Source organism: Dreissena polymorpha, chromosome 5 (assembly GCF_020536995.1).
Source record: "Dreissena polymorpha isolate Duluth1 chromosome 5, UMN_Dpol_1.0, whole genome shotgun sequence".
NCBI lineage: Eukaryota > Metazoa > Mollusca > Bivalvia > Myida > Dreissenidae > Dreissena > Dreissena polymorpha.
Window position 1 is genome coordinate 125,470,569 of NC_068359.1, and position 19,808 is coordinate 125,490,376.

Here is a 19,808-nt window from a genome sequence, read left to right on the forward strand (position 1 = left end):
ATTTGGTGCCTTAAATATTACGGCATAGCAGGTTCTTACTTCATCTGGCACTAAAAGTTATTTGTAAAAGAATAAACACTTGTATTTACAAACATATAACTCTGTACCTAAACACTGACACTTATCTAAAATGTTGTTAATTTAATGTTCTATCGCCGTATATTATAAATGAATCAAGTATAGTTTTTATCAAATAAGCTTTTATGTTTCAATTCAATAATTGTCCAGTCAATAATATATATATTATATCATTACAATTTTATAATAACTTGAATTCTTAACAATGCAGTGGAGCAAAACAAAAAAACAAAAAGAATACAATTAAAAACAAGAAAAAAATGTAACCGGGCTCGAACCACTGACCCCTGTAGTCCTGGAGTAACAGACTACCGCTTAGACCACTCGGCCATCCGAGCTCATACAACAAGTGATGTATTTTATACTTTATATAAGCAAGCATCGAAGCTTCACAAAATATAACGACAACAAAGAACTCTCCAAATTATTAAATCGTTTCGCGTTGCAACGCTTTATAATTTCAGGTTTTTAAATCGTCAAAAGATGCATACAATGAATATTTTAGAGCATGGTAAATGTTCAGTATTACTGTTTCATCACAAATATCATAACTAAAACGAATATTTGCGAATGTGAAACAACTTTTCTTAATTTTGTCAATTAACTCAAACGTGAAAAGGCCCCTTTAACGTACCAATACATGGGACTCGATCTTTCGGATTGAGATACAATCGTGCAACTCTTTTGAAACATACCATAACAACTTTTTTGTGTGTCCATTTTTGGGAGAGATGCGGTGCTATATATAATGTCTGGACAATGTTCAGAGGGTTAAACAATGGGCGGGGTCTGAAAAAGACTCCGCTTATTTTGCACGGGTTTAATTTTTGGTTCGAGATGTAATTGTCTATTCTTAAAACAGAATTCAACCGAGTATCATAACGCACGGGCACGCTTCCAAACTTATTAAAGAAGAAAATCTCAGTGACGGAATACGATGTGCGTGTGGCCAATCGCGACAATCGTGGCGGGACTCACGACACTGGGAACCAAGTAATGTATAAAAGACGGTCAATGTTAAATGATTCGCGAAACTGTATGAGGACCAGTTAAAAGCTATCATATAAGAAGAAGGTGATATACACTATGGTCTTAAAGATGCATTTTTACGACAAAACGTAAGTTTGACACGGCCAAGACAAGGAAGATCTATTTTATAATAAAAGTCTTCGTAACAATGCATACTTACTGCTATCTTCTTTACAAATAGCACGTTAAACTTTTTTTATGACATTTATTAATGTCGCATATCTGAAGTGCTGACATAGATACTTTTACTAAGGATAGTTAAAAGCCATATATGTTTTAATAAAGGTGAAGGCAGCATTATAGAGCGAATGATAATTAATTTCATTTTTTGGGGGGTGGGGGTGGGGCGAGGTGGAAGGGGTGGGGGTCACTGTGTTAAGTACCGCAAAACAACCATCACGATAAAATCGTAACATTCTTTTTTCTTCTGACAATTGTGTCTAAATTCTTTTTATAAAATGACTATTGTTTTGGTAGAAAAATGCGCTGCTTCGGATTAAATTAGAAACAGTAACAACTGAAAATAGTTCCATATTTGGAAGGATTGTACTCGTGAATGCGATGGCTGCTGTTGACCCACAGGACGGTAAACACAACTTATGGTTTGACTGAGACAATAAGGCATCTTATGTTAATATGCCAACACGACAGATGGCTTTTTTAATAAGCTGTCAGATCACAAAAATATTATAACTTTGGCGTATTCGTAGTCACAGTTTTGACATGTAACATCTGTTTTTAATTTTCACAGCTCTTGCTTTTAACATTAACTAAACATGACTAGTGAACATTATTACCGTTACACTCGGTGTATCTTTTAAGTTACATAGTAACAAAATTAAAGGGGCCTTTTCACGTTTCGGTAAATTAACTAAATAAAATACATGTTTCAGATTCGCAAATTGTCGTTGTAGTTATGATATTTGCGAGCAAACAGTAGTACTGAATATTTACCATGCTCTAAAATATCCATTATACTTGAAAATTATCAATTGTTGCAACGCAAAACGATTGAATAATTTAGACAGTTCTGTTGTTGTCGTTATATTTTGTGATACTACGAGGATTGCTTACATAAAGTATAAAAGTCATCACTCATTGTATGAGCACGGATGGCCGAGTGGTCTAGGCGATATAAATGTACTTTTGCTCCAGGGGTCAGTGGTTCGAGCCCAGATGAGGGTTACTTTTTTATTTCTTTATTATTTTTACTGCAGCTTTTAGATCCAATGTTTACATTTATCAATATAAAGCATTTAACAAAAAACTTCAATACATGAAATAATCTGTGCAAAGGCCCCTTTAAACGCAACGCACAAAATCACATCCCCTCGGCAGTGCTGCATTGCATTGATATACTGCGCACACATTGCCATGGACTAGATCCATTAACAGGAATCAAAACATTTAATGATCAATACTGTACATTACCAAAATCTTAATTGTGAAGAGTTAATGTTGTTTGTTCATATGGTTTTGTATCTTTTAATCACATTGCTTTTTCAGTGTGTGTTTTATGGTCCCCTTTGGAAATCAGCTTTCAGCTTAATGGGTTATCCATAGGTCCTTAGCATTCATGCTCATATGAACATACTTTTGTTAAAAAATATGCATGCAGCAACAGCGTTTTATTTGATGCTCTTAAATTGAAATTTTAAATCACGTAGTCTTTTTTTTTAATCTGTGATATATTCTATGTCTCATATGTCATATATTTGTATGTGCTAATGACCTTAAATGTAAATAAATAAATACATTCATTTTTACATGCGTATCGTCTTTTATCTGTTCATGTGATCCGTTATCAGCGTGTATCTAAGTACATTAAGAATCTTCCGTTCAACAAAATTCTTGCAATCGAGCCTTCCGCAATGGTGTATGGTGAGCGAACCGAATGGAATTTAAAATTAACAGTCATTTTTTCGACGTAGCAGTATCACATTGCCTATCAGCTTAAATGACCTTATCGGCAGCTTATAAAAGGTTGAGGAAATTTCCCGCCAGTAGACCCCAATGAATATACATATACCCGACTATTTCATTGCCTGATTTGAGAGACATCCCCAGAACTTTGGCGACGTTACTGCGTTCTTTTGGAGGTTAACGAGTACATCGTAGAGGATGTAACACTTTTCAATGTAAGGAAATCCGGATAATTCTCTGCGTGTTCATACGTCACATTGACACAATTTTGGCCCAGTTACAATTAAGCGTTAAATGCCAACTCGCAGAATTACATGGTTCAGCGTTCGGTCAGTAGATCGTGTGGATGAGACAGAATGGAATATCGATAAACGCCTTATGATGATAACACAGTATTGCTTTCAAGATGTGAAATAACACCACTTATAGGGAAATACATCAATGAAATCCTGTCGACAAATGCAATTTATTTGCACTGTGCGAATAAAACCCTTCTAATATTGTCAAGATAGGTGGAAAATCGTTTAATTCACATACACAATACTAGTACCTGTAAAATTCGTTTTCGATTGCACGAGTGCGTGGCCAAATAGATGGTATATATAAATTACATAATCCAACATAAACGTTTAAGCATCTCTAGACGAACAATAATAACTCGTATAAACTGTATAAACAGTTAATACAATCAACTTTTAAAGTTAATCAAGGAATTGCATAATTGAGTTCAAATAAGTGCAGTATTAAGGTTTTAATTTTACTACATGCAAGTATAGATACTTCTTTATGCGGTACTATCATGTTTGCAATCAACGCCGAATTCCTTAAATAAATATTTCATTGCTGCTTCTTCCTGTATTTGCGCGATGATTATCTGAGATATTAACTCTATGATTCTATATTCTCAAATCTTTTCTATAAAGAAGGAATGTAGTTGACAATTGTTAATAGTTTTATTTGATCGTTCGTCAAAAAGTTGTAATTCTGTTACTCTTGTATCTTCAATGCAATTGAGTAATTGAATAGTAATTAAATTGAATGCGTTTTAATTCCCTTTTATTATTGTTTAATTTGAGTTACAATGCTAATACACTTAAATGTATTATGAATATTGCTGGGCCAAGTGTGAGGTTGAGCGCTCTATAACCAGGTTTAAACCCCCAATGCTTTGCATTGACCGTTCCAAGGCGGTGACCCCAGCTTTATTCATATTTTGTGTCTATTTTGGTTTGTATTGTGCTGTATTGTGCTGTTTTGTACTGTTTGGGCAATCGGTCACTTGCCTTAAATAAAGGACCTACTAATTGTTTTTAATGAAAATTCAATACTGCTCCAGCACCTGGAGTTTCACTTCTTTATATTGTTACATTTGTTTTCGTTTTTAGGGCAGTCAACTGGGTGTAAGATGCACACTATTCTAGTGCTCGTGTTTGTCGTGCTCGCTCACGTGACAGGCACGTGGGGATGTAAGTACAGTGTAGCCGTATTACATCTTTTTTTTAAAATTTAAATTGCATTTAATCGCCAATGTTTGTTACACTCTGTCGTTGTTAGTGTGTTCATCATGAAATCATTCGTAATCTGACAACATCGGAATCATAACCTACATGTGATATTCATATTAGATGAGTCACACTTTCGTAAAAAGGTGGGATTGTATGGAACACATATACATGTACATTATTTTCAGCTGCAACAAAATCTGAATTAACGCGATTGGTGACGATAAACTAGTATGTAATAACAACGAGCTTGTTAGACAGCGTTTTTGGGTGTAAAAGTAAAAAAACTTTAAATTGTCTGATTAATTTCTCTGTATGCTTGAAACTAATAAATTTATGCTTGTTTGTTTTTTAATTTACGATGCGGCTTTGACTGTTTATTACTTAGTTATGTCAAAAATGTCTGGGCTTTTAATTAATGGTCGACTGGGACGATGGGGTTGAATTTGTTCATACACAATTTGGTGTCTATACAATGCGACTGGAATGGATGTACACAGAATAATGCGTGTTCAAATTCATACAAAGACGACTGAACAAAAATGTATACTCATTTCTTCATGAAAACTCAATGATATATCCACGTTTAAGATTAAAATATAAAAGTAATATATTAGTTAATGATGTTTTTATTGTAAAATAAGAAACAGAACGTTTACAAAGCTACCACATATACTCTTATAGACTCCACTTTAACCCATGTATGCCTGGCGTCTGTAAAAAAGGTCTCGGCAAACAGCGTAGACCCAGATGAGACGATGCATCAGGGTCTGCGCTGTTTGTTTAAAGGAATTCTGTAAAAAATATTCTAAATATAGAAATGAATATACTAGACTTCCCCAATTTTTTAAATAAATTGATCCAATTTAGAAGGATTGGAGAGTCCACTAGGCATAAATGGGTTTAGAGCATGGTGCGAAATACGGGGCCATTTTACAAATATTTAACACACATGTACAGGCATGAAATGACCAAGACCGATGGCTTTGTTTTCCTATTCCAGTCGGATGTCATCAAAGATGGGAACTCGTGTATGCTAACAGCGGAAACGGAACGACCGTGTATGGGTCAAAGGAGACCCTAATTCGCGCCATGCTGGCGGGCGCCGATCTCAGAATATTCGTTCCCTCTTGGGGCCCAGGTGGTTACCTGACAAGCGTCCAAAATACCCAGACGATCCGGAATAACGTTTGCGCCCAGGCGCTATTCCACGTGAGTAAAGCGTCCTACGATACGTTCCAGGAAGTGCCGTATTTCTGGTTCGTCAACCTCTGCTCGACAGGTCACGTGCACATGGCTCGTTACTTCATCGGCAACCACGTGTCGGCGGGAATCAACGGGGACTACGTGGATATGCAGTGGTATATACGGTACGTGTACAACAGCGTTGTCTTCTGGAGACGCGTTGTGCTCAATAAAACAGCATACCTTACTTGATGATCTTGACATGAGTTACATTCTGTTTTTTAATAAGATTATTATCATCATTATCATAATAATAATAATGATAATAATAATAATAATCATCATCATCATCATTATCGTCGTCGTCGTCATCATCATCATCATCATCATCATCATCATCATCATCATCATCATCATCATCATCATCATCATCATCATCATCATCATCATCATCAACATCATCATCATCATCACCACCATGATCATCATCATCATCACCACCACCACCACCACCAACATCATCATCATCATCATCATCATCATCATCATCATCATCATCATCATCATCATCATCATCATCATCATCATCATCATCATCATCATCATCATTTCAATCACCACCACTTCGTCACCTATACAACAATAGCACGAGCAGCAACCAGCACCATCTTAATTTCACCATCACAAAAACAAACAACAACACTTGTAATCAAATCACACATGATGTGTGGCGATTGAGTAGAATGAACACTTGCAAATGATGTAGATGTTGCATTCATCTAGAAAGCAGTAGTATAAGATCGTTCGGGACTTTTTTCTGTACTTTGATTGCCTCACGAGGAAGACAAAACATGTAAATGCAATAAACGACCCAGAGCTGTAAATATAGATATTTTACAGAAGTATAAAACATAAACATTGAATTCCACCATTGTAACTAAGCCTCCCTTTCAGCAAATACCCCGACCCTATCTACTCGCACACCCAGGACGGCACAGTGATCACCGGAAGTGTCCGGGACATAGTGTACGCTGTGGAGGCAGGGGCGGACATCCGCATCGTCGACCGGCAGCTGGGGTACGGCGTCCGCATGGACAACGTGGAGGTGTCGTATGACCGCGCCATCGTGGCGGGACAGTCGCTGTGGCACGTGAGCGAGCGCATGAACGGGCCCAATTTGGTAGGTTATTTCGGATAACATGTATTGAATGTGGTAGTTTATTTCGGATAACATGTATTGAATGTGGTAGTTTATTTCGGATAACATGTATTTAATGTGGTAGTTTATTTCGGATATGCTTTTTTTCCGTATAACATGTATCGGTATTTTAACGGCTTCTTAAAGACCCCCATGCGGTGTGATTTCGGTCAGCAAATTGATAAATAAGTTTATTTGAAACGTTTGCATGTATGTATGTTGTTTCTTATTCCATGTAATATCTTTATTTTAATCAATGGTTCTTTCGATAAAATGTTCAGTAGTTGTGTGGCTTCTGAAAGACTCCATTCGTCGTGATTAACCCATTTATTACTAGTGGACTCTTCCATCCTTCTAAATTGGATCAATTTATTTCCAAAATTAGGGATGTCTAGTATACTTATTTGTATATTTAGAATATTTCTTACTGACAGCATCATGCGGCGTCTAATCAGGGTCTTCGCTGTTCGCCAAGGCCTTTTTCTAGACGCTATGCATACATGGTTTAATTATTCATATAATAATTATCCGGCCTAATACTCCGTAAAGGGTCAGTAAGAAGCAGTGCAACGAATTTATCTAACCATGTTAACCGTTCTTTTCTGAGCATATATCTGATAACAGTAGCTTAAGAACGTGTTCTTTGTTTCCACTAACATTTCTAAAAATACAGTAGTATAGGTAGATCGACCTTTATGATTTCACCAACGTTTTGCGGTTAAACCCGAGTTTATTTTCGAATTGTATAATCATAATGGTATTCATTGAGAATGTTTATGTTGGGTGTGTTTGTTCAGGTTTTACGGTATTTCACATGTGTGTTTATACTTAAACTGCATTTTATAAATAAATTCGTGATTTATGTGAAATAAACTTATTCCAGAAACCGATATATTATAAATCATTAGGATAAGTAATACTCGTGTTCATTCTCCATGAGAAAACCCACATATATTGTTACTTATTCCGCGTTATATTCTAACTTCAATGACTGGTATTTAAATGATACTTTTGATAAACATTTTGGCAGATTGTTAAAAATGAAAAATAAAAATCAAGGTAGGTGTTCACTGCAACAGGATCGTTAGATCATTGTCCATTAACGAAAGTTCTTATAAGTACATGTTAATAAATTTTTCATCTTTTAATTGTGACAAAATAGTGTTTTTTTAAACGCGTCTTGGCTTTTTTGTCAATGCAGATTCTTGAAAGTGCACCGTTAAGCTTTTATTTTACTTGGTATGCGGAAATAAAATTGACTATACAAATAGTAGGAGAAAGAACATCGCCCTATGTCTGTTTTTATACTTACATGTAGTCCAAATAGCGTGTTTAAATACATCGTCAAAACCTTAGTCCCGCCGGTAATATAAAAACAAACAAATCCAGCACCATCTGAATTGGAAGTCGGTTGCTTTTATTGTTGCATAATATAATATCGGTTATTTTACTTGAGTTAATTCCATTACTAAGATTGTTTAAATTCTTTTCTTTTTTGTCCCGATCTGTCAGTTTATGCAAAACTATTAAGAACATCTGACCTGTTAAGTCACTCTGGTATGCTAAATCAGAGTGATGCATTAATTAAGACAGAATTATTGAGTTAGACAGACGTCCGCGCTGAGATATGACTGGTTCCGAGCATAGCTCTATCATTCTCCTGTCACCATTATATAAAACGCGATGATATAAGTTTCAAATATGTTTGTCATATGGCTAAGCCACTATATCCCGATAAATCAATCTTGCCTTACTAAGCAACAATAGTCTGATTAATTAATCTTGCCTGACTAAGCCACTTTAGCCTGATAAATCAATCTTGCCTTGCTAAGCCACTATAGCCTGATAAATTAATCTTTCCTTGCTAAGCCACTATAGCCTGATACATCAATCGTGCCTTGCTAAGCAACTTTAAGCCTGCTAAATCAATACTGCGTTGCTAAGCAACTATAGCCTGATAAATCAAACTTGCCTGACTAAGCCACAATAGTCTGATCAAACAATCTTGCCTGGCTAAACCACTATAGCCTGATACATCAATCTTGCCTTTCTAAGCCACTATAGCCTCATAAATCAATCTGGCCTTGCTAAGCAACTATAGCCTGATTAATTAATCTTGCCTGACTAAGCCACTTTTGTATGATAAATCAATCTTGCATTGCTAAGCCACTATAACCTGCTGAATCAATCTTGCATTGCTAAGCCAATCTGGTCTGCTAAGTAATACTGATCTGGAAACTGCCCCGCGTCTGTAAGTCATACTGGTTTGGCACATGACAGCAAACATGACACCAATCTCCACACAGAGTTGTCGTTCCTTGCTCTCACATACAATATATGCCATTAAAATGTTTTTAAGTATTCTCCAATTACCTTGAATCGAGCGGTTAAGGAAACTGGTAAAATAATTTAGTAAATTAATGCAAACAATGTCGCAATAACAGATTTACCTTTAAAGATTTATTTAATGCCCTATTAATCCATGTCATAATTGTTTATTTACAGCGTGTTTAAACACGCAATGCCAATAGTGCCATGTACACCTGCAAATTACATCCACTACGCGCGTTGTTTACCTGGTATCGAGACATCACATCCGAAATGCAAGAGTACTCGATTATGATAGGCATTAGGCCAACAAAACTTCGAAAATTCGATTAACTGAACACATTTAGGCCTATACAAACAGAAACAATAATTTTACTTTTTTTATAACTACTGTTAACAATTTAAGAAGTTTTTGTTTTAATGGTCAATCTTCTGTTGAGCATTATTGACACGTAAAAGTGATCAAGAATTGCAAAAACGCAAACGTTCGCATTTTGTTCAAATTAAATTTCGACATATATGTTACCGTTAAAAAATTTGAAAAAATTATCATCCAATCGGGGCAGGGTATACCCACTGAACATGTGTATATCGTCAAGTCACCTATTTTCGCGATGTGCACATATTGTTTCATGCTACATTTTCTGCGAATCGTGAAAACGTAAAAGACTTTTCTTTAAAATAAATCAAATACATAAAATTGTTGTGTTTATACTAGCTCAGTCGTCTGCAATTTATGTGCAATTTTAATGAAGAGTACCGAGAAAATTGAATGGAATTGGGCTAAATTTGGATTACTTCAGTTCAAGTAAGATTTTGAAATGCAATTATACTTATTTTGAACTAATTTTAGTCGTGTCCACCGAAGAGAAGCACATATATATATATATGCTATAATAGAAACAAGGAGTGCACTTCATTTACCGAAAAACTACACCATCTTTACTGTAAACCATGTAACTCAAACACTTTTTAACGAATCAACTACACACCGGTTGTTTTCGAAAGCTAATAAAATAATTTATCAGGAAAAATTTACATCTGTACCATTGATCCAGCAGTATTTCGATACAAGCCCTCAGAAGTTGACATTCACGGATTTTGTTTTGGTCGGACACAAGTATGTCCAATATAACTTCAATTTCCGATCGTTTCAAACAGCAGAAACACAAAGATTGCACGACTGTTCGTCATTTAAAAGGTTATTTCCCGTTCAATAAACATTAATGAATCGATAACAATACATTTTAGAGTCATTTACACACCATCAAATGTGTTTTTCACTTCGATTTGTAAATATACAACCCGGAGCTTTAATTTTTAAAAGGAAGTACGGGAATCCTCTGACGACATTCAATAAAGCATAAATTTGCTACGGGTGTTTTTATTGGTTGGGCGGAATTTCCCGAGGACCTCTGTAAAAAGGTGAGTGAGAAATTGATGAAAACCGACCAATCGTATTTTGTTTTAGAAAATCTCTGACGTCATCAAAGGGTTTGTACTCGCGGATCGAAAGACGCGAAAAATGGTGTTTACCATACTTTTTCGATAACAATAGGTATCGTAATCGATTGAAAAATGTTTACTGTGCATACATGTGCTGTTTATCTACCGTTTAATGACTTGGTTATTGAGTTTTAGCTCTTTAAAGTGATCGACATGGAAAATCTCTATGTGGACACACTTGTGTCCGACCAAACACGATTTTGCACATGGGTCAATTTTTCTGAGGGCTGGTATCGAAATACTATTGGATCAATTGTACTGATGTTAATTTTTCCTGTTAAATTATTTTATTAGCTTTTGAAAACAACCGGTGTGTACCGGTAGTTGATTCGTTTAACATCGTTCGATTTCCATGGTTTACAGTAAAGATGGTGTAGTTTTACGGCAAATGAAGTTGCACTCCCTGTTTCTATTATAGCATTATATATTTAAAAAATACTATGAGCTTCCCTCCTGTGGTCGTGTCTGTATTTATTTTTAAGCGAAGTAATGTTAGTTAAACAAAATGCTCAGAGCGCATGCTTGTGACGTCTCCACGAGAGCCGCGCTCTTAATGTAAACAGTGATCGAAATCAGGCTACGCTCGATATAAGGGAATCGTACGATATTATATTATGAAAAGTAGTATCATTTTCTTTTATAATTTGATAACAGTAAAAGTTCAGGTTCATAATAAAAACATAAAATACATAAATTGAAAAAAAATAAAAATAAAAATAACGACGGGGAAATTATTGTACAACATGCCTATCATCACGTCGGTGGTTATAACGACATGGATTTGATCCAGCTATGCTGGCTGCCTTAAATCTCTGAGGTTAACGTTACACTGGTTGAGTTGTCATATTTGCCTGTTTAGTCACATTGGTCTGTAAGCCACACTGGTCTGATAAATCACACTGGCTTGTAAGTCATACTGGCTTGCAAAATCTGACTTGTAATTTGTGGGTTCGTAACTTTAAGGTAACGTCACATGTCGACACATCTGCCACTCACATTTTACGCTCGAATACGGTGAGTGAATGAATGAATATACATGTACTTTATTTAAAGCATATACATCATGCCTTACTCGAACAATGAGACATCTGTTTGAACACATCAACATTGAATTCTTGCTGGTTTTATATTTCGTTTGATTTATTTCCAACGACGCTATTTGTGTCATTTTCGTGAGCATTGACAGTTATTTCACTATTTTTGTTAACAAGCAGTATTATATAGTCGTAGTCTCGACATGGTTTGCTCTTGAAATTGCTCCGGTAAAAGATTCAATTGAATTTCATAGACTTAAATTATGTGAATTTCAATTTTAAGACGAAGTTGGTTAGTTTACATCCGTTTTTTTCTATGGTGAATGGGCCACACGATTCTCATAGCATTCTCACATTCATTAATTGAGCCTCGTTCTGGGAGAATTCGGTTGAATGCATGCGCGTTAAGTTCTTCCCAGATTAGCCTGTGCAGTCCGCACAGGCTAATCAGGGTAAAAATTTTCATTTTTTAAATGTTTCGTTTAAAGGAAGATTCTTTTGAAAAAAAAAACAAACAGTCTAGGCGGAAAGTATCGTCCCTAAATAAGCCTGTGTTGACTGCACAGGCTAATTCGTGAAGACACTTTACGTACATGCATTAAGCCCCTTTTTCCAAGAACGAGGCTCAACTGAGCTCAGTGATGAACATCAGTGAATACTGAATCCGCGACATAATGTTTGAATTTAAATTTGCATTCTCAAAGACTGTGTAACAATTAAGCGTTTTTAAACATAGTTTTAAGTTTAACATATGCATACAACAGAAAAAACGTCGGTTATTTCCAAAATGATAAACTATAGTTACAATTGTATATAATATTATGCTACATGTTTATAACGCACGTCTAAGCGTTTTGTATTGGTCAATCGCGCACACCAAAACAGCTTTATATTTCTCTTGTGTTGTGAACAGAGCGACGCATGTACATCCAAATGAGTCTCGCTCTGTGAAAAGCGGGTTTAATGCACGTGCGTTAAGTATCGTCCAAAATTAGCCTGTGCAGTCTGAACAGGGTTACCAGGGACTACACTTTCCGCCATTATTGTATTTTTGTTTGAAGGAAGACTCTTCTTAACAAAAATCTAGTTGAGGTGGAAAGTGTTGTGCCTTATTGGCCTGTTCGGACTTCCCAGGCTAGTCTTGGACGACACATAACAAACATGCATTAAACCCCATTTTCACAGAGCGAGGCTCAAGTATATAGACTCGTGTTGTTCATATCGTATTTTGTGATATGATAACACACACAGCTCGATGCTTTATCGTCCAATAACTCGCACCTGCCTTGTTTCCCGCAGGAGTATCAAGGTGACGACTATTATTGGATGTCCGTCTGGTCCACTGACGGCACCGTGGATGTCTCACGCTGGAACGTCGGCGAGCACGTAAAGCGTGGAAACAGCAGTATGCAACAGTCCATGAACTGGTTCGGAAAGTTTACATTGATAAAATACATTGATTCTATACCCTATACCTCTCAGATACGCAATTCGACCCATTTAAAGTCGCTTTTAAAATCAAATAAGAGTAGAGTCCTTATTAACTAGATTCAAGTTTATAAAAGATTTATTACAAACACAATTATACTTTAAACAGCAATATAACCTGAAAGGACTGTGCGTTACTCGCAGGCTGTTCTGGTTTTATGCTGGTTGCATATGTAGTGATAACAGCATCATGCAGCAGTTAATAATTCGGTATAAGAAGTTAATATGCGCCTTGTTCAGGGAGAACTGGTCTTAATGCCTGTGCGTGAAGGTTTGTCTTCGACATGATCTGATGGAGACATGTGTGTTTATCAAACACAGATTTAATTGTTATTACTGTTTTGTTTTATCGCAATCTGTCCTTTATTCCGATCATAGAGTTAATGTTGTAATTTTGCTTTTGTCTTGTTGATTTAAGTACTTTGCTAAATATGTTCGAATAGAGATAAATGCGTTAGGTCAATAGTGAATCCTCGGTGTATTTCGTTTGGAACAACTAGACACATATATGCATATCTAATTTAAACATAAAGGAGAAATGGTCCATTTAAATAAATATACCAACATACGTTTAAGATTCGATAGAAATGTGTAGTTTCAATTAATAGCCGAATATATCATTCATGTTCAGTTTAATGTTTTTTGTCAGAATCAGCAAATACATGACTTTGGTCACATACTAAACAACTAGGAACAATCTGAACATACACATGAACTACAGAACTCACATAACAAATAATTAATTAATACATAAAAACGTATAACAAATTAACGAGGCTAACATCGTTAGGGTTATCAAGAAGCAACAAAGTAGCTACTAAGAAAAGCGATCATTTCTTTTTAACATACATTGCAAATAAATTCATTAACCCATGTATGCTTAGCTTCTAGAAAAAAAGGCACTGGCAAACAGCGTAGACCCAGATGAGACGCCGCATGATTCGGCGTCTCATCAGGGTCTATGCTGTTTGCTTAAAGAAATTTCTGTAAGAAATATTCTACATATAGAAATAAATTTACTAGACATCCCTGATTTTGGAAATAAATTGATCTAATTTAGAAGGATGAGAGAGTCCACTAGGCATAAATGGGTTAATATGAGTGTTAGTACTGGACATCATAGATGTGAACTTAATTACAGTGTTACTCGATTTTCAACGTTATACTTAATTCTAACATCACGATAACGCGAACATAAAAAGTGTAACCCTGACTGTGCTACACAGTTTCCATTTCCTGCTTTCTCTCGCAATGGTATTGTTTCTACCACTTCCGATTTCAAATGAGTGAGCGCTTAGTCTAAATCTTGTAAGAGCTTTTTGCAATCATTATCAAATACTCAAGATATTTTTCAAGTGCACAGTCGTGTTTAAAATAAAGACACTACTCAAATTTACTTTGCGAATTTAGTTTATGTGACCACGAGTAGACGAATTGATCGCGACGCCGTTGTTTGAGTATTGGATAATTGTATATTTAGTTAACGTTTTCATGCAATATATATATATATTTAAAGCCTAAATAGTCAATATGGTTTTTAACAGCTTTTGTCCAGCATAGTTTTAATTGGGCTTAACTCTACTTAATAAAGTAATAAGAAGGTGAGTTTCCTATTCAGAGTTTTAACAGCTTCATTTAGCGAACCATTATAATTAAATATGATACCACAGTAAGTACATTTGTCACCAATGCCAATGTTTTTATTGTACAATGACCATACATAACAATTTAGAGTTTGAATCGGGTTTTACTCTACTAAATATCAAGAAAAGGTGATTATATGCCTTAAAGACGTTCTTATTCAGGGTTTAAACAGCTTCATTTGCCGAACCATTACAACATAATATGATACCAAAGTAAATACATTTGTCACCAATGCCAATGTTTTCATTGTTTAATGACCATACATAAATATGTAAACCCCATTTTCGAGAGTATTTATGCAATTCAACTGGGAATGTAAGCTTAAAGTTATATTATGGGCATTTTTCACTGTTGAATTGAGCTGAAAAGAATTAACAGGTCAAACAAGTTAGTTAAAATGTAGTTACTGACCAATTATCTGCAACTCATCTTGCTATCAGTTGTTTATAAAAAATAAATATTATATTCGATATGTTACATGACTCACCCAGTCCTCTAAGCCGAATTGATCCGTAAAACAAAATAGTTTCTTTGTGTCGTATGAACGAATCTGCACTAAAACTAAATTAAGATTCACATTGTAAATCGAATCATATATACCGCCAGTTGTCAAAACGAAAGTACGGTTGATATGCAAATGCATTATTTTTCTTTTTCCCGGATATTGTTTTAGTATGTTGATGCTGCATTAACAAATATAAGTGTATATGAAGTGTAAACACCAAAAATAAACAACGGTTGCGATAGACACCTATGAACTGTTAGATGCCCATAATACCACTTTAAAGGATCTGTCGTGAATAGCGCTTTATCATCCGCAAACAATAACATAGGCAAAGGAATTTTATCGATATCTTCAAATGTGAGCTTCTCAAAGTCTAAGCTATTAATTATGTTATTTATAAACTGAATCAATAGGGGAGGAGAAAGAGGCTCTCCTTGCCGAAACCCTAATGAAATATATTAGGAATTGTGAAACGCAATTTGTATACATGAGTTGACATGTTCATATATTGACTCAAATAGATGTAGCATCTTACAACTTACACGCGACTAATATAATTGTACCCATAATGTGTCATAAAAGACCATGTCAAATGCTTGTTCATAATCTATAAATGCGAAACAGCGTTTTTATCCCCCGCCATAGGCGGAGGGATATTGTTTTGGTGTTATCCGTCCGTCCGTCCTTCCGTCCGTCCGTCCGGAGCCATATCTTGGAAGTGCTTTGGCGGATTTCATTGAAACTTGGTATGAGTATGTATATGGATAAGAGGATGATGCACGCCAAATGGCATTGTACACCATCTGTTAATAACGGAGTTATGGCCCTTTGTATCTTGAAAAAAATGCTTTTTTATGCCCCCTTTCGAAGAAAAGGGGGCATATAGTGATCGGACTGTCCGTCTGTCCGTCTGTCTGTCCGTCTGTCCGTCTTTCCGTCACACTTTGCGTTTAGGTTTCGAAAAATGCTCATAACTTCCATGTCCCTTGAGATATAACCTTCATATTTGGTATGCATGTGTATATGGACAAGGCCTTTCCATACCATACGCACAAACATGTTTACCCCTGTGACCTTGACCTTTAACTTAGGGTCCGCGTTTAGGTTTCGAAATCTGCGTTTAGGTTTCGAAAAATGCTCATAACTTCTATGTCCCTTGAGATATAACCTTCATATTTGGTATGCATGTGTATATAGACAAGGCCTTTCCATACGCACACAAATTTTTACCCCAGCGACCTTGACCTTGAACTAAGGGTACGCGTTTAGGTTTCGAAATCTGCGTTTAGGTTTCGAAAAATGCTCATAACTTCTATGTCCCTTGAGATATAACCTTCATATTTGGTATATGGACAAGGCCTTTCCATACGCACACAACTTTTTTTACCCCTGTGACCTTGGCCTTGAAGTAATCGTCCGCGTTTAGGTTTCGAAATCTGCGTTTAGGTTTTGAAAAATGCTCATAACTTCTATGTCCCTTGAGATATAACCTTCATATTTGATATGCATGCGTATATGGACAAGGCCTTTCCATACGCATACAAATTTTGACCCCTGTGACCTTGACCTTGAACTTAGGGTCCGAATTTAGGTTTCGAAATCTGCGTTTAGGTTTAGAATAAAGCTCATAACTTCTATAAAGCGTTTATAGGGGGCATAAGTCATCCTATGGTGATAGCTCTTGTTGAGTGCCTAGAAGCATATTGGCGGGGGATATCAATTCAACGAATTTGCTTGTTTATTATTTGCTTTAATTTCTTTAATAACAGAGTGTAGTATAAAAATACATAGTGTCGTATAAAGTATCATTTATATGAGTATATTCGTTAGTAATAGATACCCGAAAGATAACAAGAAATAAATTTATTGACAAGAAACAAGTTCGTGCTAAGTTGTTATAAATACGTTTGTTTTATGTTAATTCTTATTCGACAATTGTGATAACACACGTGCTTGATTAGATTGGGTCATGATAAGCACATAATGCATAATAAATCGAAAACTGTTAAGACTTACTTAACAATGTTGTTTATCACGTACCTCTGCAGGTATGCGGACAGTTGCTGGCAGATGGCGTACAAGCACGACGCGGAAGGGAATCTGGAGGATGGTTCCCTCGAACTCCTTCGCCTCGCTGTCGAGACGGGTCACCGTCTCAAGGTACTCATTGATGGCGCCATCACGGTGGAGCCGGATCAGATCAACGTGCGCGGGGGGCACATTAACGCGCAGATTCTCGGCCTCGTTTCGAAGCAAGACCTGAAGACGTTTACAGACGACGTGTTTTGGGATTGGCGCGTTCTGACGACCACCGGCACAGAGACGTCAGAGTATTTCAACATCGGTGAGTACTTTAACCGCGGGAACACCGTGAAACGCAAGCCCATGACGTGGTTCATCGACACGCGCACGTGGAACCGCGTTCTCGTCAACGACAAAGACGGCGTTGTCCTTGCCGGCACCAAGCAACAGCTCATCGACGCGATCCTGCTGGGAGCGGAAGTGCGCTACAAGTTGACGTTTACGTCGAACGCAATCATGCATCAGGCGGACAATTTGGAGATAAGCGCCGACGGGAACGTCGGGGCAATGCACGTGCGCTCCGTGAGCTTGAAATTCACGCCGGGGTCGCCGCACGAGGTTACGTTCCAGAACAGCCCGTACTGGTGGTTCACAATCGTCTCCACAACCGGAAAGGTGGACATCTCTCGCTGGACCGTCGGCGAGCACGTCAACCGTCGGCACACTCATCTCTTCGTGCAGGTCGAGTGGTTCGTCAGTTTTTAAGTTTAACGGTGAACCAGTTAATAGCACATGCAAGCAGTGGTCATAAAAGATAAAAAAGAACTGAAAGCGAAATACTGTTTAGATAAGAAAGAATTATGTCCCGTTTTTGAAGACATACGAGTGTTTGTCATACCATACCATGTTCTTGTTCACATAGATTGATTTGAATGAACTCTCTCATGTGTGTCACTCCTTGATAACAGATAAGAGGTGATTTTAATTTTGACATACATCCTCATTTAGTAGTGCAAGGTTGAAGATGAACACATAATTTTACTTATGCACTTTGCTTAAATATTTATTGCAAGTCTTAGTTTTCGTAATAGCAGGTTAGTATTTTCGATTGAAAACATTGTTCGTTGGTGGTTACATTACGTAATGGGACCAGTCTCAACATACTTGTTTCACATAATTGTGTCTGGCTAAACACAATCAAAACGAGAATGCAATATGATCAAAAGTCACATATTTTTGAAAGCTTGTTCTATGTGTATGTTAAAATCCACGGAATTTGCTATTTTCACATCCACACAATTGCTATTTTATATCTTATTGTGGTCAATATAGAGATTAAACAATATTCATTAACGAATAAAATTATACCAATTATAAAATTATAACTTTCACGGGGCATTTTTACGTTTTCAGTGCCAATATAACGGGTCAGGATATTAAGTTCCACTTGATATAGATTTCATGATGGCTTATGAACACTCGAGTAATGATATTCAAGATGCTACGAGTAACAGGTTTTTAGTAAATTGTTCAATGCATGTGATGGCTATTATAGTGAGAATGGGGAGAGAGACATGACCCTATTGACCATGAACAATGTGGTTTATATGCTATGTATTTACTAGAGTTCAGCCAATCCATATAAGCTACTCATTTGCATGAAACATCGTAATTTAGTCTCATGTATCCGGACCCAAACATAACGAATAAATGTATGCAATATAAACGGATTTCTTTATTTTATTTCTTTACCTTTTCCGCACAGGCTAAACGGTGACGTAACTTTCCACCTGAACTGGACGGTGACGTAACTTTCCACCTGAACTGGACTTTCGTAGAGAAGATACTTCCTTTAACCCTTTGCATGCTGGGAAATTTGTCGTCTGCTAAAATGTCGTCTGTTGAATTTCTAAAATTAGCATTTTCTTCGAATTTTTTTCAAAGAATACTATCAGAATAGCAAACAGTTTGGATCCAGATGAGACGCCACGTTCTGTGGCGTCTCATCTGGATCCAAACTGTTTGCAAAGGCCTTTAAAATTCGGCTCCAGCGCTTTAAGGGTTAATATGTCGTCCATTATTAGGCTGTGCGGAATTGACAGGCTAATATTGGACGAAACTTTACGCTCATGAATTATCTACATTTATATGTGCTAAATTTTGAAACGTTGCCAAGTATGTTCTAAAAAAGATTTTAAAAGTTTCTATTCATTATAAATAAGATCACTTCCTCCATGGACTAGAAATATCTTTTTCGGAATAAGTACATCAGAGGGGGTAACCACGTGACAAGCAAGATGGCGAAGTCCATTCCGAAACATTTTTTTTACCGTATAAAACACTTCAAAACTATTGTTTATTTTTCA

At 36.4% G+C, this 19,808-nt stretch overlaps 1 protein-coding gene across 1 annotated transcript in view; it reads left to right on the forward strand.

Moving 5' to 3' along the window:
• The window catches only part of LOC127882272 (uncharacterized), a 28,534-nt gene extending 9,785 nt beyond the window's left edge, over nucleotides 1-18,749 (forward strand). Inside the window, exons 2-6 of the mRNA XM_052430826.1 lie at nucleotides 4,416-4,496; nucleotides 5,536-5,902; nucleotides 6,672-6,897; nucleotides 13,083-13,210; nucleotides 17,469-18,749. Coding sequence (XP_052286786.1) covers nucleotides 4,436-4,496; nucleotides 5,536-5,902; nucleotides 6,672-6,897; nucleotides 13,083-13,210; nucleotides 17,469-18,207 — 1,521 coding nt within the window. The 5' untranslated portion in view covers nucleotides 4,416-4,435 and the 3' untranslated portion in view covers nucleotides 18,208-18,749. The remainder of the gene's footprint in view (nucleotides 1-4,415; nucleotides 4,497-5,535; nucleotides 5,903-6,671; nucleotides 6,898-13,082; nucleotides 13,211-17,468) is intronic.
• The last annotated feature ends 1,059 nt before the right edge of the window (nucleotides 18,750-19,808 follow it).